The sequence below is a fragment of the Neofelis nebulosa genome, chromosome 1 (genome assembly GCF_028018385.1).
Source record: "Neofelis nebulosa isolate mNeoNeb1 chromosome 1, mNeoNeb1.pri, whole genome shotgun sequence".
Classification (NCBI taxonomy): Eukaryota; Metazoa; Chordata; class Mammalia; order Carnivora; family Felidae; genus Neofelis; species Neofelis nebulosa.
Window position 1 is genome coordinate 27975908 of NC_080782.1, and position 21592 is coordinate 27997499.

The 21592-nt window shown below is 42.0% G+C and overlaps 1 protein-coding gene across 5 annotated transcripts in view; it reads left to right on the forward strand.

Moving 5' to 3' along the window:
- Positions 1 to 21592, forward strand: part of RAI14 (retinoic acid induced 14) — a 144752-nt gene that overhangs the window by 99258 nt on the left and 23902 nt on the right. For all 5 annotated transcript variants that reach the window (XM_058716980.1, XM_058716990.1, XM_058717005.1 and 2 more), the window contains 2 exons: positions 8576 to 8664; positions 18900 to 18964. In XM_058716980.1, the coding sequence (XP_058572963.1) occupies positions 8576 to 8664; positions 18900 to 18964 (154 nt within the window). The remainder of the gene's footprint in view (positions 1 to 8575; positions 8665 to 18899; positions 18965 to 21592) is intronic.

Here is a 21592-nt window from a genome sequence, read left to right on the forward strand (position 1 = left end):
TTAGAGCAGCGCATCTCCAGTTGGAATGTGCACGTGGCTCAGCTGGAAACTTGTAAAACAGCCTCGGGTTCTGTGGACGTGGGATGGGAACTGGGAGCCTGCGTTTCTAATGAGCTCCTGGGCCGCCAAGTACTCTGAGTCACCAAGACGTAGGCTCTTGAAGAGCGGTCACTTCGGCTACACTGGGATCCGGAGAGCCACCCTGCTGTATCCCTGGGCAGTGACGCCTGTCCCTATCACTGGACCAGGGATCAGAGGAGTGGGTAAAAGATTTTCATACCCTTCCCTCCACTGAATTCTTGACCCATCTGAAGAGAGAATCAAGTCAACAAAATCTCTCAGAAGATTCACTGTCGTATAGACTCTTGAATGCCCTCTCTTATCTTTAAAAGGAAAGGCTACACTTTTTAATGAGTAAAAGTCCACACAAAGACAAAGCCAGCGGATACTCCGAATTTGTTTTGCATTCACTCTTTTATATTCCTCCAAGGGGAAGTTTTAGCTGATAATTAACTGAAATAACTACTTCAAAGGGTTCATTAAGAAAGACTTAAATGTTTCTTCTCTGGAAAATTTAGGTTGCAGTTAAATTCTCATCTCTTAAATTAAAATTTGCCAAACAGTAACAAGTCTCGGCTAGAACGTAGAACAACTGGAGCCCTTGTGTGTTGTTGCTGGGATTGTGAAATGGTGCCGCGGCTTCAGAAAATAGCTTAGCAGCTCCCCGGAGAGTTCAGCAGGGTTACCACTGGCCCAGCAATTCCACTCCTAGGTATGTATCCACTAGGATTAAAAACTGGTATCCACACAAACACTTGTTAGGTGAATGTTCTAGTAGCATGGTTCATAGTAATCAAAAAGTAGAAACAACCCAAATGTCCATAACCAACAAATAGATAAAGAAAATGTGATATATACATACAATGGAATTTTAAGTTTATTTATTTATTTAGAGAGAGAGTGCTCACTTCAGGAAAGGAGCAGAGAGAGAGAGAGAGAGAGAGAGAGAGAGAGAGAGAGAGACAGAAAATCCCATGCTGGCTCTGCACTGACAGCCCCAACGTGGGGCTCGAACTCATGAACCATGGGATCATGACCTGAGTCGAAATCAAGAGTCAGACACTTAACCAGCTGAGCCACCCAGGTGCCTTAAGGAAGGAAAGAAGTACCAATAGATGCTACAATACAGATGGACCTTGAAAACATGCCAAATGAAAGAAGCCAGGCACAAAAGACCACATATTACATGATTCTGTCTTTGTGAAACATCTAGAATAGGCAAATCCATAGAGCCATAAAGTAGAGTAGTGATTGCCAAGGGCTGGGGGTACATGGGAATAGGAAGTGACTGCTGACTGACATGTGAATTTTTTAGGGCAGTGAAAATGCTCTGGAATTAGATAATGATGTTGGTTGCACAACTCTTTCAATATACTGAAAACAACTGAATTGTACATTCTAAAATGGCGAATTTTTTGGTCTGTGAATTCTGTCTCAATAAAAAGATTAAAATCTGCTCATGTTGTTTTCTCAGTGTTTGTTTTAATAGAATTTTAGCATTATACATTTGTTTTTAATGGTTCATCAGAGTTTCTCAACTATTGACATTTTGACATATTGACATTATTGACATTTTGGACTAGATAATTATTGGGGGAGGGAGGGGGCTGTCCTGTGCGTTGTAGGATTTTAACAGCGTCTCTGGCCTTTCTGCATTAGATGCCAGTAGAATCTTCCCACTGCCCACCCCCACCCCCACCCCGTGAATAATTAAAAATATCTCCAGACGTTGCCAAATGTGCCCTGGGCGGGACAAAATCTCCCCCAGTTAAGAGCCACTGGTTTATCTTTAGACTTCCCACTAAAAGCCGAGATCCATGAGGGCTTTGTTTTATTTACCACGTGTTTCTCAGTGCTTAGAATAGTGGCTGGCATGTAAATACCCTGGTATCGTAATACAAACGTATGAATGATTTGGTATATTTAGCTCTAGCAGAAATATGAAAACTATTCCATACTTGGGTTAGCTCCAGTGCCCTAGAATTAACATTGTCAAGACTACGTTTTGGGGTGAGGGGTGGCGTTAATCAACCTATACGACTTTGCCTACCCCCTCTCACCCACACCTGCAGACTCCCTTTAGAGGTGTTTTCTCATACCAGCCGTCCAGCACACAGGCTATGGGAGGCCACCACCCATGCTCTTCATTACTTGTGTGCTGGCCTGGGGCACCATCTGCGCTCTAAGCCTGCAGTAACCCCTGGGGGCCCACCTGCAATCCGGACAGCGTGGTCCCCAACCCACCAGTCACCTGGCCTGCCACCACCGAGGATGGCTACACCTATCAGTCACTGCATAAGAAAAGAAACCTACTCACTGTCATTTACAAATCCAGATTCTGCCAGTGACTAATCATGTTTTTCCACCTGACCGAACCCAACTTTTCACTGGAGTCTCTTATTAAAAGTTGGCTGTGCTTCTTGTTCACATTCAGAGACTAAATGCTAATGATTCGCTGCTGCCAAATCCTGCTTTGAGGATTATCACTTCCGTCAAAGGTGCCAGAATGTTAGCAGCTCAAGTGCGAGCTTCGGACAAAGCTGGTCTTGGATGGCTTTTTTGTCGTCTGTGGCTGCCTACAACTTTGTTCCCTAGAGTTTCCATTCAGGAGAGATGCACATAGGTTTTATTCTTTCCCTTTCCTTTTTCATTTCTTAAGCACTGGTGGTTCTAATTTAACCTCTATTAGCCTGTCTTTTCTGAACATTGAAACAAATCCTTTTATTAAGCAACATGACCTGGACTCTCTGACTTGCCTTATGTTGGTGAGGCTGTAACAGTTGGTGGTTTTTTTCTTTTTTGGTGATGGTGGTGGGGGGGGAGGGCGGTATTTACTATGTGCCTCACATTTTGCTAAGTGCTTTTATGTAGAAGTCATTTACTCCTCAAAGCCCCTTTTACAGATGTGGAAACCAAGATACCAAGACCTTGCCTGAGATCACACGCCAATAAGTGGCAAAGCACAGATTGAAACCCAGTTAGTCTGAGTCCTTAAATAATTACATGCCTTACCTCCCCAATATTACATTTCCTGTTAAACTTTCTCATCTGATTACATCTATACATGTCCTTCCTCCAAGTTTTAATAAAGCTGTAATGTTAGAAGTTTTAATTTTTCAAAATCATGGCTTTGAGGAATAAGGGCCAGATTTTCTGAGGCTAAAACTAAAATGACGGGTTGTCCAAGTTAAATACACCACCAGCACAGCAACACCGATGCAATTTTCCCATCTTGCCCTTTTGTACAATGGCATTTACTCTACTCCTGATTAAGAGGTTTTTTTCTAGGCACAGGGAGGGGGCAGTGAGAGAAAGAAGACGCACTTTATCTTCCAGCAGCTTTCTCTCTGAGGACGATTAGCAAAATGACACGTCTCTTGTTGGTTGTTGTTCAAGTGTAAGTTAACCAGATCTTAGTGCTACCATTTATGTTAAGGAGATGGGTTGTTGGGGAGTTGCTGACAGTCATGTCATTGTCTGGTTTGTGCCTTATTTCTTCTGCATTTGTACAGCTTGCATAAAAACAAGACAAAGCTAGGGGTATCTGATAGCATGCAACTCTTGATCTTGAAGGTGTGAGTGCAAGCCCCATGTTGGGTGTAGAGATTACTTAAACATAAATAAATAGAAGTTAAAAATTAAAAAAAAAAGAAAGCTAAATCAGTACACTGACCATTTTGGTTTTCTTTTATGTGGTTTGGTTTAGCATACTCGGGTTATAGATCCTTTGTCCCAAGTTAGGTAGTAAAGTGATTTTTGGACTAAAATTCTATGGCAATGACACATTAATAGATAAAAAATAGGTTATTTTAAGGAGTTAATCAGAGTGGTCAGTAGATAACAAAATACATGTCTTGATGGTTATTTTATATTTTCTCTTTCTAAATCCAAACCACAGACTTTTTTTTATAGTGCATTAAAGAGTGGTATATATAGTTAGATATTGATTGTATAGAGTACTTTACAATATACTATATATACAGAGAGAGTGTAGAATATAGCATGTGCTATTGAAGATTTTACTAGACCTTCTTTTACTTCCAGTTCACTACCAAGAACCTTGTTATTCCACAGGATGTGCACATAGAAACTTTGGAAGGCTTTCCCAATTTGAGAACACAGTTGTAGCAGGTACAATTGTATGTGCTCACATATGTTATGGATAGGGTATTGGTTATTCTTTCAAGACCAAATCCAGTTTAAAATCTGAATTTTAGCATTTCTTTATTGCATTGTGACTTATTCTAGACTGCGTGTAGCTCACATTTAAGTCCGTTGTTTTTCTGATCCTTTGAGAGGTGTATTCTTGTACCTTTTAAACTAATTCCTACTCTGGCCTAACATTATATCAGAAGCCCCATATCATATTCTGTGTAAGTTAAGTGATTTGGCACATTCTCCTGTCAAAGCATTTTAGCCCAAATGCCCCAAACTCTTAAGTAAAGCTACTCAATTACATGTGAGGTGAAACATTTTTTTTAAAAGCCTGAATTTGCCTGTATAAATATTTAATCAAATAATATCCAGAGGAACCTAACAGTTCGTCCTGTGGATGATCACACACAGAATACCCAACATTCAAGGTCCCAGTAGGAAACAGCACCCTCTGACAGGATAATTGATTACCCTCTAAGAAAGGAACTATTTACAAAATCGTGGTCAGATTTAAACCAGCAGGGTTGGGAAAGCAGCCCTGGGCCAATAGCAGTGGGATCTATTTCAACGTCCTTGTGCTCCCCACCCTGCAACCTGCAGGGGCCTGGAGAGAGAGCAGTTACCAAAACCCAGACAGAGCTGCGACTGTAGCTTTAGGAGAACCGGCCCCCAGAGCTGTGAACTTCATGGAGGAAGTAGACGAGGGCCATGACTGCCAGTGTGTGGCCTGGCAGGGGGAGAGTAGAGGGGATAGTGCCCCAAACTCTTTCTTCTCCTCTTCCTGTCTCTCGTAGTGCCTCCCATTCATTGAACCCAACTAGAAGCCAAAGGACAAGGCAGCCCATTGGATGCAGTCCATAAAAGATCTGCTTCCTGGGCCACTGACCCAGGGGATAAAGGTGGAGGGCAAATCTGGAGGGGCAAACAGATGATGCACAGCATTAGTAATTATTCCCTGTGAGCAAACTTACGTGTCATGTTTCTTGGCTTTGCTCTCGTTTCCTGGAAGTGCCTACTCAGAATAATGATACATAGTGGAGCTCCTTGTCTGTCTGGAAAAATGAATTAGAAACTTCGGGCTAACATGGTCAACTCTTCCTTTTTCTGCTTTTCATGCTTTTATCCCCTTTCTTTGAGAAACATCTTGAAATCGTGATATATTTAATTGAATCACATCAATTAAGAATGATTTTACTAGCTCAAAACATGAGATTATGCAGTGTAAAATTACAAGCATGAATATCTTATATAAGCAGCTATCTATATAAGCAGCCATTTCTAGTTATTTGTACTTTGTTGATTTTATTTATAAGAGTGGTGAGTGCTTAAAGTTTAGGTGAAATATATGAGGATAAAATTATGAATTGTGAAAAGACTCTTATTATTCTGTTTTCTCCGTAGGACACAATATTCTACAGGAGAATTAGTTGGAGAGTTCCTAGAATAGAAGGGAGAAAAATCACCCCCTGATCTAAACTGTAATGAGAGAGACAGGGTGAAACAAAGCCTCATACACACACACACACACACACACACACAATTTATTAAAGCATATGCAGTGACACCATCATTAACTGGATCCCTCAATGAAATGTGTTACAGCCATCAATCATGTGTTGATTTGGGTTGATATAAGGGCTTTTGTTTTAAAAAACAGAAATGCCCAAAAAAGTTTCTATCCTAGGATTGCATTTTGAACCCACCTGCCTAACACGTCACTTCTCCTGCCTTGTTACAATTATTAACCTTCCAAATAATGATCCTAAAATCCTACAGCTCCCAAGTCATCCAGAGAATAGCATGTTGCATTCATTAGATTCCACCTATCAATGTACAGTAGTAGCTTGCAGTAATGCATCCTTGTCACATGTGTCTGCAATTTCAACCCCTGATAACTATAGTGTGCAATCCAGAGAAACTCCGAGAAGCCTCAGAGTAGAAAAAATATAAAAAACACAGGCGGTGGGAGGTGGGAGGTTATAACTAGAAGGGACACGTGGAGAGCTTTCTGGGGTACCAACAGGAGATGCGAGGAGAGCTTATGGGTCTCTGGCCAGGTTCTGTTTCCTTGTATGAAAATAAAATGAGCATGTCCCATTTATAAAAATTTAACAGCCCATACAATTGTGAAGTTTTCTTTTCATACGTTATACTTCAATCAAAAGCTATATAATCTACACATGTGTATGTTTGTGTGTGTGTGTGCGTGCATGCGTGCATGCATTAATTACTTATCCCTGTACTTTTATCTTAAACATAGGATATGGCTGTCTTCTTGTCCAGATAGTTTTGATTTAGTTCTTCCCTGGTCATAGTTGATGGCAGAGTAGACATCTTAGAAGCAGACACACAAACATTAAGAAAAGATAATATTAATGAATATTAGGTTTTAATAATCTGGGGCATTTAGATTAATAGCTTGAAAGTAGAGATCGATAATTGAGGCTCTTAGTGGTGACTTCATGTCTTCAAGGGCAATTAAATTATGTGACATACACTGTTCCTAATGCTGAAAAAGTTTTAGAGACATTCCAACAAGATCAGTTAAAATAAACCATTCACAGTTTAAATGCGAAGTTTACATAATGTAAATTCAGTGTGCCCAACAATGCTGAAAGCAGAGCTACGGTACTGCCTTTTAGGGGGGTTCTTTCGGTCCTTGTTGAGTTGTATTTAATCAGGAATTCCATTTAAACAAGTTACCACATTCCCAAGTCACTCCACATGATCCAGGTTTGACTGTAATGTGAAAACACCTACAAAGTAGATTTGGCTGTAAGGAAACATTACATATAAATTGCTGCACAGGGGCAGAAGTAGTTGGTGTGATTAGAGCCAGTTAAGCTAAAATAATAGAATGTTGTCAGAGCTGGAGGAAACATCAGATATCATCTGACTCAATCCTCGTAATTTACAGTGAAGGAAATGTAGGTTCAGAGAGGTTAAATTGACTTACTAAAGGTACGCGGGTAAAGTATGGCTGATTTGCAATCAAAACTGAAGTGGCCACATTTGCTGATCTGTCCACATTCACTGAGCCTCATCCTTCAGAGAAGAGGCGTGTGGTCAAGATGACTTGGGTTTTAATTGTGTAGCTCTTGGATTTGCTATTTGGGTGTGACCCTGGGCCCCAGTTATAGGTTCTTTCCTGTGAAAAGATACAACCTGGTTGTTCACTGACAGGTAAGATGCTGCATGGCAAGTAAGCTGAGAAAGTAACTCCCCAAAACAGAACTGGGGCAGGAGAAGAAATGGAAGGCTCATTAACCTCTCTCCATAGGAAGGAGCCCTTCCCAAGGTTCTTGGCCTTCTCAGCCTCTGGGCCTGAATGCCCAGTGGAATTATGCTTTGCTTCTGCCTGTAGAAGTGCCCTTCACCCTTGGGATCTGCAAAGGATGATTGGTATGGCATTTGGATGTTATCCCTTCATTTAATGGCAAGTCTATACATGCCGAGCATGGTTGTTATGCCCAAGTGTCATTGAATACTGGAGCCTAATTGTGGGCTTTCTTTCATGTTGTTTGCACCTGCCTGGGCATAGACACCTGCCATATAATGGAGATAGTGATAGGACTCATCTTAAAGGCTGTTATAAGATTGAAAAGAGACGATGTATGCAAGTGGGTAGTAAGATGGTTGGCACACATTAGCCACTAACAAAAGTTGTGTCCAACTGCTGTTATTCAGCTACAGCACAACAATGGATTTGACATTAATCTTGTCCAAGAACTTTGGCCATAGTTTGACTCAGACAAGTTTCTCTTTATATAGAGTATTACTTGAAAATAATGGCTTTGCTGAAAGCACTAGACAACAGAAAAAAAGTTGAAAAATTACTTACTATTTAGGAATTGAATCTAGTTTGAGCTCTCTTGTTTCTTAAAGAGACAAATAAATAATGTAGTTGAATCTTTTTTTATTATTATTTTAGGGACAGCACAAAGGGGGAGAGAGAGACAGACCCTCAAGCAGGCTCCATGCTCAGCATGGAGCCCAATGCAAAGGCTTAGTCCCATGACCCAGGGACCATGACCAGAGCCAAAACCAAGAATCGGACTCTCAACCAACTGAGCCACCCAGGCACCCCATAAAGACCCCAAGCCTGGTCTTTAGGTTGGAAAACCTAAGATCTAGGTCCTGCTCTATTACTTAATAAAAAGTGTCAATGAGCGAATTATCAGACCACTTTGAGCCTCAGTTTCTTCATCTTTAAAATGAGATTGATAATAATATCTACTCCCTAGGTGGTTGTGGAGCTCAGGTGAGAGAAAATGTACATGAGGAGGCAAAACAAAACATTGTTGGAGATGAACTCCAAAGAGTGGAAATCTTAAGGCAATTGTGTTTACCTCTTTTCCAGCTTTCATCTTGCTGCTACAAAAGGGCATGTGGAATGCCTCAGGGTCATGGTTACACATGGCGTGGATGTGACTGCCCAAGATACTGCCGGTACGTGGTCTTTATCTCTTAAGTGAACAGGCCAGCACAAGAGTAGGTATCACAAAGATGAGACATATTCATTGTGGGGAATTTCCGATCTACAGACACGCCAAAAGAAGAACATAGAATCACCTCTAATGACTAGGTTCTGACATGGTTTCATCATTTGTGCCAAGTATTTTCTTCTTATATGTGCTCAACTAGAAACTGTATGCTTCTTATCCTCCATTTTAAAATATTATTTTTAAGGTTACATGTATGGACCAAGCAGTATTTTTGTTTTTATGCATCATAGCATGAGATGATAAATGCAGTGAATTGTGGTGTTGTTTTTTTTTAATGTTTCTTTTAGAGAGAGCACACATGTGACTTGGGAGAGGAGCAGAGACAGAGAGGGAGAGAGAGAAAATCCCAAGCAGGCTCTGCACTAATAGCTAATAGCGCAGAGCCTGACGCGGGGCTCATCGTGACAAACTTGTGAGATCACGACCCAAGCCAAAATCAAGAGTCAGATGCTTGACCGACTGATCCACCCAGACGCCCCAATGCAATGAGTTGTTCAGGAGCTCATTTTGTTAGCTAACTGAGATGTGCTGTGTGAGAGAAGCTGTGATCCTCGTCTGGACCAGCTGCCCGTGGTTCTCACCCCTTACTGTGCTTTAGTGCATCTGAGTCACTTAGAAACTGGGGAAAGGTAAGGCTAGGAGAGAAAAAAGAAGGAAGAAAAGAATAAAGAGCACACACACACACACCCCACACACATATATACCCATGCTCTATCCTCTGAGATTCAGATTCCATTGTCTGAAGGTTGCCAGCGACCGGTATTTTTATTAAGTAATTCTAATGTGAAGCCAGTGTTGATAAATGATGAACAAAGCAAATGGAGAGAAAGTGTAGTCCTATCTTTTGTGAACATTGTTCTACAGGAAGGAGCCCACAGGATCTCCAGCCCAGGGTTCTGCCCCTGCCGGTCATACCAAAGGATCAAAGCAACTACTGATGGCTTTTCATTTCTCTGTTGTACTTAAAAATCTATGCCTTCTAGCAGGGTTTTGTTAGTTTTTACTGGAATATGAAATCAGTCTATTTTCATAGTCTTTATCTAGACCACGCATTAATTCATAATGGATCCCTTTTATTCCCCCCAGTACCCTGGCCACCTGGGAGTAGTCTTCTTGGAGGGGGGAGGTCAGTCAGGTATTGTGAGAGTGCTCTTATTACTCAAAATATGGTTGGAACACTTTGTTTCAGAATTATTTTCAAAAAATCTGTGGCATTATTATTACTATTATTTTTTTTTTAATCTCAGTGTTAGGGGAATTTTATCCTTTGACAATAGATTTGTTTTTTTTAGGACAGGCCAAAAGCCACTTGAAGTCAAGTCAGGTAAATGAGGTATCAAACTGGTGAGACCATTTTTGTCAAAAATAGGGAGTGATTAAAGTAAAGGAATGATTTTCCTGAGCAGTACCACAGAAAGTTCCAAAAAAAATACTTTGAGAAGTGGCAATACCAGTGGAAAAATGGTTTCCTTAAGTGACTATCTTAAAGGAAATACTAATTTATGTTGCACTAGTTAAAGTGATCTTTAATCCCAAAACCTATTTTGTTTGTTTATTGTTTTTTTTTTTAATTTTAAAAAATATATTTGAGAGAGACAGCACGAGTCGGGGAGGGGTAGAGAGAGACAGAGACAGAATCTGAAGCAGGCTCCAGGCTCTGAGCTGTCACCTCAGAGCCCGATGCATGGCTCAAACTGACAAACCGTTAGATCGTGACCTGAGCTGAAGTCAGATGCTTAACTGACTGAGCCACCCAGGCGCCCCTGTTTGTTTATTGTTATTACCTTAAAAGTCATGCCACACACACACAAGGGCAGTACGATTAGGTAAAGTACCCTTGATGAGAAATATGTTTTCTTCAGTAGATGGGGTTTCCTCTCTAAGAAAATCCTAATCTAAAGGAATTAGCTTAAAGTAAATAAATTGGAACTATAATACAGATTCGTTTCATTATATTTGATGTTAAGAAATAGATCAGCCAGGAGTGTCATTATAGGGAAAAATATGTTTCTCTAATGCTCGTTGTAGAAAATTAGGGAAATACAGAAAACTACAAAGAAGTTAACCGGTGCCTCTACTCCTAACAAGAGAAGTTTTACTCTTTTGCTATATTTCCTTCCAAATTTTTCCTGGCATATTTTTACATAGTTGAGATCACATTATATAATAAACTCTACATGCTTGTCTTTTCTTTTCTTTTTTTTAAGTCCACCAGTATCATTTCTAACACTTAAAGCTCTTAAGATTTTTGTGCCATATAACACATTGGGTAGAGTCTGTGTTTCCTACCAGAGCGCTAACTCCTGACACCAGAGCCTGGTAAAGTGTCGGGCCTTGAGGCCCGGACACCCCAGTGTGGTGCCAACTTGCTAGCCGACTGAGATGAGGAGGGGACACTGCAAATTACTCCAGCCTGCTTCTCTGCACCTGGCAGTGGGAACTGTCACAGTCCATCCTTTTTTTTTTTTAATGTTTATTTTTGAGAGAGAGAGAGAGAGAGACAAGGAGTGTGAGCAGGGAGGGGCAGAGAGAGAGGGAGACACAGACTCCGAAACAGGCTCCAGGCTCTGAGCTGTCAGCACAGAGCCCGACACGGGGGTCGAGCCCACGAGCTGTGAGATCATGACCTGAGCCGCAGTCGGACACCCAACCGACTAAGCCACCCAGGCGCCCCCATCTGGTTTTTTTAATGTTTATTTACTTTTGAGAGGGAGAGTGTAGCGGGGGAAGGGCAGAGAGAGGGGGACAGAGGATCTGAAGTAGGCTCCACGCTCAGCAGAGAGCCGATGTGGGGTTTGAACTCCTGAACCGCAAGATCATGACCTGAACTGAAGTCGGCCACTCACCTGACTGAACCACCCAGGCACCCCTCCATTTAAAATGTATATATGTATGTATATATATAAATTGGTGGACTCCACGGCACTTATGGGCCCAGAACATTGTCCAAATGTATGATGAGTTGAAAATGTCTCAGAGCCACCAGTCACTTCCCTCCCCGCTAACATTTTCAGCAATGAGGGTACACTGTGGTCTCTGGACTGATTGTTTTCCTTTTGTCTGAATGAGGTGCCAACTTCTCATGATTTCTTAAAAGCGTGCAAAGAGAATGTAGGAAGGAAGGAAGAGGCTTCAAGGAAAATGTGCATGGAAATGTTGATTGTGTTATCTAGACCAGTGCTTCTCAGGCTCTTTCCCATCACCTACCCCTTTCTTCTTCTCTCAAGAAAGCAGAGCAGAATCCATCAGTCACCATGCCTCACCTTAATGTGATCATCATTAGTCCAAAACATTTTTTATGGTGGTTAAGGGATGAATTAAATGGCTCAGCTCTTAGAGGTGTTGTCTCTTCAATAAACCTACTTAAATATTGACACGCTGTTACTGAGGAACGGTCCTCTTCAAAAATCACTGACAACTGGTACAAAAATCTGTGACCATAAATCATACTACCCTGTAGAATTTTCAGAAAAACAAAAACAAAGCCTGCTTTCAAAATATACACTGACCCTTTTTATTAGTTGTATCCACCAAGCATATAGGATGGTCAAATCGGTATAATTTCCCACTTTTTAAACTGGGGACTATATTTAAGTTATAAAAGCAGAGCGTTTTTAGCATCTATTTTTTAACAACTATCTTTCCCTATGAAATATTTGGAAGTCTGACCAGAGAATTTTTATGGCTGCTTTACAAGCAACTTATGAGCAAAGCACTGTCAGAGGATAGGGCCTTGGTATAGTTTCAATACGACAACAATCACATCATTTTCGATGGTCTTTGAGGCTTCCACAAGACGGTCAGTGTGGGCATCTCCACACCCAGGGCACAGTGAGAGCTCGCTGCGTTTGGCTCCTCGATTATCATGATTATTGCTACTTTACCCACATCACCTTATCACCTTTATTATCTTTTACACATGAGGCTTTTGAAAAGGTTTCACATCTTTATTTATTGTTTTTTAATTTTTCTTAATGTTTACTTTTGAGAGAGAGAGAGAGAGAGAGAGAGAGAATATGAGCGGGGGAGGGGCAGAGGGAGGGAGGCACAGAAACTGAAGCAGGCTCCAGGCTCTGAGCTGTCAGAGCCCAGTGCGGGGCTTGAACCCACGAACTGTGAGATCATGACCTGAGCTAAAGTCCAGGGCTTAACCAACTGAGCCACCCAGACACCCCTATTATTATTATTATTATTATTTTTATTTATTTATTTATTTATTTTTTTTACAATCACCAAGCCAACAGCTCTCGTTGTACAAATCAGAAGAAGAAAGCCCAAAGACTGGTAGAAGCTCATAACAGGTTTTTGGTTTTGGGGGTTTCCCCCTTCCTTAATCGCCTGTTTGCCAGGCAATACCAGTATATAGTGGTCACATGGGAAAGTTGGCTTCTAAGCTCGCTGTGTCATCTCTGAACTGGACCTACGTTATTTGTATAACATCCTTTCATTGTTTTGTTTGCTCTTGTTCCTCACTGATGTAAGAATTGGCATTTCTGGCTGCTTTTTTAGAAAACACTCTTCTCAGACAAATAGTAAAATTGACTTCTAGGCTTTTTTTTTTTTGGAGGGTGGGGAGTGGTGGTGCCTGCATTTAGCACCCTGGAGTATGAGACAGGATTAAACAGAAGCATTAACGGAAGATTGAAGAAGACCAAAGAATCTTCTGTTTTTACCAATATGCTTCTACGAAGCATTGGCTTTCACACACCCTTGATTAGTGAGTGTATACATTTGATGCAATGTGACAGGATACCATAATAAGAGTGGCTTCAACAAATAGAATTTTCTGTCAGTTGAAAGTCCCAAATTGGTATGGCAGCTCGGCTCCACACCGTGAGGGATTCAGACTCCGCCATCCAGGGTGTTGCTGTGGTCCTAATAGCCCAAGATGGCTTCCCTGGGATCTGCATCTCAGCAGCAGCCAGGGGCAGGGCAAGTATGGCCCACGAGTGGCACACACTCAGACCTCACAGCACGGAGTGGGATCTGTGGCCACACTGAGCCTTACGGGAAGCTGGGAATTCTGGGCAGCAACTTGTCCAGTTAAAAATACTGAAGGTTTTGCTGTAGAAGCAAGTAGAAACAGAGATTGGAGGAGAATGTGCACTTTGTATTTCACACCCGTTTTTTTTAAATTTTTTTTTTAACGTTTATTTATTTTTGAGACAGAGAGAGACAGAGCATGAATGGGGGAGGGGCAGAGAGAGAGGGAGACACAGAATCGGAAGCAGGCTCCAGGCTCTGAGCCATCAGCCCAGAGCCCGACGCGGGGCTCGAACTCATGGACCGTGAGATTGTGACCTGAGCTGAAGTCAGAGGCTTAACCGACTGAGCCACCCAGGCACCCCTCACACCCATTTTTTAAATTTTCTCTCATCCCTTTGCACACTTAACCTTCCTAATACAACATCTTTTCTCATAGAAGAGAGTCTTAGGAGAGCGAGAACTGAGGTACGGAAACATCATAATGCATAGTCCTCAGAACGGAATGCTTGAGAACCCTGACTTTTCTCTCTGCGGTTTCCAAGGACTGGTTTAGTTTTTGTTTGGATTTCAAGGTGGACTTCCATTCCATTATGCCCCCTAATCCCACTCGAATTTGATGCCATGTAAAGATATGAAAGGTAATATTCATCTTAAAACTCAGACACTTTGACAATGGGTCATTTAAACTGTAAATTATAGCCAATAAAATGTATTTCCTATTTTCATTTGGGATAAAGAAAAACAAAACGATCGTATGAGTTTCGCACTTGCTGTTGACTCGTGTATAAGCAAGAAGGGTCAGCCATATGCAATGATCAGCATAACGTGGGTGTGAAAATATTTCAGGTGATACACACACGTGCAAAAAAAGCCTTTTAATTCCTTATAGAACACTATACACATATATACTGGGGAGACTAAGGGTAATTCCATAACTATTTAGTAGTTACAGTAGTGGTTACTAATACGTCTTTAATTCTTGGGTCTTCTCCTGGGGTTCTAACAAGGTAAACAGACTTGTGGCTCAGTGATGAAAATTTGATGAAAAGAAAATGAGAATTACTAAGGATAATGGTGTTTAAATATGTTTAAAGTTGTAAATAAGAACCAAATTTATACTTCTATTGTTTAAATATAGTCAGCATTCTGAAACTCTGATTTCTAAGAAAATGTTTTAAATCTTATGTAGTTGAATGTTATTTAATTCTCTTTATTTTTCTAAATGCTTTTATATTTTGATCTAAAACTGCAATTTTTCAGACTTCACCCTTTGGTATTTGTTAGCCCTGTATGTGTCTTCTGACTTGTTTTCAGATTTTTTCACATATACTTGAAGAGTACATCAGTAATTCCTCTATTAAATTAGCTAATTCTTCTCCATTTTCTCCAGTGATCTTAAAGAATTGAATAAATGGTTATTGTCTGAGGTAGTTTGGGGGGAAGTGTTCCATGGCTAGAATGTCTGGGCATCCTTTTTATTTTTTAATTTTATTTTAATTTTTTTTTATTTTATTTTTTTAAATTTATTTTTGGGACAGAGAGAGACAGACAGAACATGAACGGGGGAGGGGCAGAGAGAGGGAGACACAGAATCGGAAACAGGCTCCAGGCTCCGAGCCATCAGCCCAGAGCCCGACGCGGGGCTCGAACTCACGGACCGCAAGATCGTGACCTGGCTGAAGTCGGACGCTTAACCGACTGCGCCACCCAGGCGCCCCTATTTTTATTTTTATTTTTATTTTTTTATTTTTATTATTATTTTTTTTTTATTTTTATTTTATTTTTTATTTTATTTTTTTTCTAAATTTATTTTTGGGACAGAGAGAGACAGAGCATGAACGGGGGAGGGGCAGAGAGAGAGGGAGACACAGAATCGGAAACAGGCTCCAGGCTCCGAGCCATCAGCCCAGAGCCTGACGCGGGGCTCGAACTCACGGACCGCGAGATCGTGACCTGGCTGAAGTCGGACGCTCAACCGACTGCGCCACCCAGGCGCCCCAATTTTTATTTTTTTAAAGTAACCTCAAGTAAGGCTTGAACTCATGATGCCAAGATCAAGAGTCACATGCTCTACTGACTGAGCCAGCCAGGCACCCCTGAGCCATCCTTTTTAGACTCCCTTTCTTTTTTTTTTTAAAGCTTTTTCTAATGTTTTTTTTTTTTTTTATAGTTTATTTATTTATTTTGAGAGAGAGAGAGCACACGCATGCAAACTTGAGTAGGAGAGGGTCAGAGACAGAATCCCAAGCAGGCTCCACCCAGTCAGCGTGGAGCCCACGAGGGGCTCTAACTCATGAACCATGAGATCATGACCTGAGCTGACCTCAGATGCCTAACGGACTGAGCCACCCAGGTGCCCCTAGACTCCCTTTCAACAATAGGTTTCTTACACTACCTGTTATAGCCCACAACCCTTGACATAAATAACACTGGTCTTTTTACTCACAGGCAAAGTTCTGCTGGAATGCACTTGAATTAGGGTTGCCATGTTATTTGAATTGTTTCCTGATATTCCAGACAGATCCATAGCTGAATAGGGGCCAGACTTATGCACTGTCTCATTACACTGAGATTCTGCCACTAATACAATGTATTCTCTCCAGAAAATTTTTGCTTTTGGAAAGAGAATTTTGTGTTAACATTAACAGTAAGAGACATCTCACTTTGGTGTAATGTCCAGGGCATGACACATTATTTGGGTTTTGAGAACATTTTAATTGAAAATACTGTTGTGCTCCTGGTTCAGGAAAACATGGCTCAGGGCCAGGGAATAAAAGAATTGTGTTTCTTTAGAAACATGGCACTTACTTCCAGGTATGAGTAGAACACTTGGAATGAAATGAAACCCTACTGTTTATTTTCTGCTGGGTTGTTTAAATCTCCCTACCATCTCGTCTTTGGAGAATTGTGTCTTTTTCCAATGGGTGCTCTTTACTCTAGAACCACTTTTGTCCACAGCAGAGACAAAAAGCTAATGCACTGTATACATGACATAAACAGTCTTCTACTTACAATCAGGATGGCTTCCAAAAGTTCATCTGCAAGGCATTTGTTTAAAACTGAAAACGTGTTTGTCCTTAGAAACACTGGTACAGATGATGCTTGGGGGCCGGGCTAGCGCACCAAAGCCTATTTAATGCATCCCGTAACCGAACTGATACTATTATGCATTATACATCCTGGAAAGAGGAGGGTCTCAGGAAGTTAAAGGAGGAAGGAGAAGAGAAGATATTTGTCTTCCTACTTCCAAGGGCCTTAGTTCCGACCTTCCTCATCCTCATCTGTTTGGGAGGGGTTCCTGCCTCTGTGTTCTGCTTCACCTAAACAACCCCCCCCTCACACATACCCTTAAAATCCTTCAGTGCAGCTGGTCTCAGAAAAGAAGGAATCTGATCTTTTGACCTTACACATGCTTTTGTGCAGCTTACTGTGATCCTAAAATCCTCTAATTTTTAAATATGGTCTTTCCTAGCTGTATGATTCTCTAATAATTAAAGATTCCCAGTGCATGTTACAGATTGAAGACTATTTGAAAAAGGAGAAATGATATTTGGAGACTGGACCACCATATGAAAGAAATTGTTTCTGTAAGCCAGTGGTTCTCAACTGGGGTGATTTTGCCCCCAGGGGATATTTGGCAATGTCTGGAGACATTTCTGATCATCACAAATGGACATGTAAAGGGTAGAGGCCAGAGGTACTGCTTAATAACCTAAAATGCATAGGACAACCCCCCTTCTCTCAACATACACACACAGACACACACACTCACGGCTTAAAATGTCAATAGCACCGAGACTGAAACCATGCTTGAAGCATGTCCCAAAGTATGGGTTGTTTACAGGTATGACATTCGGCACATCTCGGCCGAAAAGTTTGGGAAATGGAGGATTTAAGAGTTTACCATGTGCTCTGGGTTGGCTGGCAGGGGCAGCTTTGGTCCTCTGCCCCTAAACCTTCTCCCCAGACCTTTGAAATGAGCATACCCTCTAATTGAAATTAACAAGTGTATAGTAAGAGCCTATGATGCATCATCAGTGCTGGACTAGGGACACAGCAGGGAATGAGACAGAACTTCCTGTCCTCAGTGAGTTCATATTCTAGTGGGGAAAGAAAAACGAGCTCCATAAATTGTGTGTGTGTGTGTGTGTGTGTGTGTGTATTGTGTAGAGTGGGGTGGGGTGGAAAGGAGTGTGGGAAGGTGCTCAGTGCTATGAAGAGCAGGAATGAAGCAGGGATTGAAGATTAAAAGGGCGGCGGAGGAATGGGAATTTTAAAAGGGGAGGTCAGGGCAGACCTCATTCACAAGGCACTCTTTCAGTTGCCTCTGAGGTGAGAGAGCAAGCTGTGTGGTGATCCTGGAGGAGGAGAATCCAGGCTAAGCGCAGGGTCCAGCGAGGTGGTGAGGGGCCTCAGATGGGAGCCTCCTGGGCTGGTAGCCATACCTTCTGCCCAGAAGCTGCCCCCAAGCCCCTCTTCCTTAGAAATTCTCTAGGCCCATTAGGCTGTGGAGAGAGTTGGGTACAGCACTAGGATTTCCTAAAGCTGACTGCTGAAACATCAGAGTGCTTTATGTTAGGGTCATATTCTCTGAAGGGAACGTAAAGAAATGTGACTTTAGTAGTGTATTATTGTTTTTACCACTCTTTTCCTTCTTCCACATAAGGACTTTGAATATCTGAAAAGTCCAGGTAGTTTCCGTGCAGGGGCTGGAGGACATTTGGAGGAGAGGGAAATGAAAAGCCAAAACTAGGGATTTAAGTGATGGGTGTTTAGGATGTTCTCAGCTGGCATACAGGTGGCCTTTCCTGGGTTCCTGGGCCTGTGGTAGTCGTAGCCTGGTGTGGCTGGGGTGGATGCAGGATGTTTGGCATGCGTGGGGACCGCTGAAAGCAGAACTGAGCTGTGTATCATGAGTCACCTGCCAGCTTTTAGCTCAGAGTTTAATAGCACCCCAAGAGAACGGCACTTGGAGTAGACCCTGAATATTATGCAGTGGGCAGGACGCTCTGTGTCCTCTGCTTGTTTGTCACACTGAACTTTACAGATAAGAAGCTGAGACCTTACCAAGAGTAACAATTCTGCCTTTGTTGGAGAACAGTTTATTTCCTCATAGTTGTCTTTGTTACAGAGATAAGAAAGGGATTTAAAATGTGTGGCCTCTTTTTCCAAGATTTTTTTTAATCCATTTAGGACACAGTGCCTTGCACCTCGCAGCCAAGAACAGCCACCACGAATGCATCAGGAAGCTCCTTCAGGTAAAATGGAACAACTTAAAATTATAAATTTTTAAAATTATGTCATCTTTTGAACTTAACAGTAACTGTATCTGTGAAAGAATAACACACACACACACACACACACACACACTCCCTTAAATACCATCCCAGAACCTGGGTTTCCTAAGAAGCATCATAATTTAAATGACAGCCAAGGAAAAGATTATTTCCATAGCAATTGCACTGATAGGGAAGAAGATCCTCATCAGAATTTGGAGTGTCTTCCTGGGATCCAGCCTTTTTCTTGCCTTTATTCAGCAACTTGCGTCCTTTTCTGAGAGACTTGTACCCTTTACATAATCAGTTTAAAAACTGTTTTTCATGCGATTGGAGATCCTTGCAATATAGGATCTCCAATATCCTAATAGCCTTTCTTTCAGTCATTGGTAGAACACAACTCTTTTGAGAAACAAAATTTCAACCTTTATTTCCTTGTGTGTAACTTTAAATGTGCCTTTAGTTCTTAGTTTTTTGCCGAGGTTCTTGGTTTTATTCCCCTTTATAATTTGAAGCCAGCTCCCTGGTTTGATAACCTTGCCAGTTTATAATGATCGCTTAGGGGGACGACATCTGTAAATCTTGAAAGATGAATATTTAATGAAAGCCCAGTAGCGGTCCATACTGTAACATCCAGCCATTGCCAGTCAGCGTGCAAGCTGATTGTTTTCAGGAACAGCACAGAGCCATAAAATATGTGTTTGGAGTGCTATCTCTTCTGTTGAGCTGTTGTCTCAGCCTTCACAGGCACTGTGTGGGACCCAGCATCTTGCTTTAATTTGGCTCTGCGATTCTAATGCAGAAATGTGGTCACATTCTTCAACTTGTCCTGCTCTGTTGGTCACACAGCTTCTTGTCTTGCGTTATGTGACGCAAGCTGCCACCAGTGCCAGGAATGCAAACCTTAAGAGGCCTTTGAAGTGAAATTCAAGAAAAATAGGTCAACATCTGTGATTATTATTATTATTTTTATTATTATTATGAGGCTCCTCTCTGAGAACAATTAAAGTAGAACTTCCCTGCTTTCTCTGAGGCCCGGCACCTTGAATAAATGACAATCATGGACTTGCCCAAGTGCACTGCCTCCATACCCTTGGTCTTGCCTTAATTTTTTTTAACTTATTTGTATCTTAAATCTCTGTTCTCATTCTGGCTTGGCTATCCAGGCTTTGCATCTGGCTCTGATTTTCAGGAAGAATGAACTTGACAGGCTGGAAATCCTCATGGGCAAGGACCAGATATTCTAGCCTCTAATGTAATTTTATATCTGGTTATGCAAATGGATTGGTTTTTCTCTGGAATCTTTGAAGCCTTTAAACACTTCCTTGTGCTATTCTAAAATTAGGCCAAAACATGGTAAGTTGTAATTTGATCTCCGTTCCTCTTACCACTGAAGGGCAGACAGACATTTCACTCTTAACATTGCCTGTTCTTGCCTCTAACTTGCAGACTTGCTGTTCTTCTTTCTGAATAGTTGTTAAAACCTGAGGCTTTGAATTTTTTTTTAATGTTTATTTATTTCTGAGACAGAGCATGAGCAGGAGAGGGGCAGAGAGAGAGGGAGACAGAATTCGAAGCAGGCTCCAGGCTCTGAGCTGTCAGCACAGAGCCCGACGCGAGCCTCGAACTCGCAAACCTTGAGATCGTGACCTGAGCTAAAGTCGGTCGCTCAACCTACTGAGCCACCCAGGCGCTCCTAAAACCTTGAGGCTCTGATGTCCTCCTAATGGGTCACTTTCCTTGGGTCCTGGACCTCTCCAGCCAGTTCTTCACTTCTGTCTTGGCATCCTCTGCCCTCTGTGATGTGACCCTTGTTGCCTCCCGCCCTCCCTCACTCTCTGCACTGGATCCTTTCTCTGAGCTCTCTAGGCCTTTGCTCTTACTATCTGTCTGCTGGAGATTCTTCTCTTCTCCAGTGGCTACCGTTTTAAAGTTTGCCTCCTCAAGGCAGTGAGCGCAAACAGACCCTTGTGAGATTGTTCAAATTCAAATGAACTCTCCTCTTCCCCTGATAGCCCACTAGTTCCCCCCCCCCCCCCACTTTTAACAAGTGCCTCCTGGACACCATGCCCTGTGTCAGGCATTGAGTATATTTTCACAAGCAGAACATCCCTTATCCTGATGAAGCTTGCAATCTTGTAAACAAGTCCCCAAATGCATGTTACAAATTGTACCACATCAAGAAGAAAACTGACCAAGTACTGAGAGAGCTGGGTGTGGGGTGAACAATCAGGGAAGGGCTTGTGGAGGAGGTGATATTTAAGCCGAGAACTTTGGAAAGAGCCAAGGGGAAAGCATTCCAAGCAGACAGAAGAGCAAGTACAGAGGGCCTCGGATAGGAAAGGCACTGGTCAGGGAGGAAAGAAAGCCTGGGGCCGAGTGAGCATGGAGGAGAAAGAAGGGCATGGAGTGCAGGCCTGTGTGTCATGGCAGGCCGTAAGTCCTCTGAGCACAGCATGGAACTGTGGAGGGCTTTTAAGGAAGGACTGGTATTCACAGTTTTAAAAGATCAGTCTAGTTGTATAGAGAATAGAGGCGAGAGCAGAGCTGTGGAGCCCGCCAGGAGGCTGCCCCAGCTGTCTGCATGAGAAGATGCTGGCCTAGACTGGG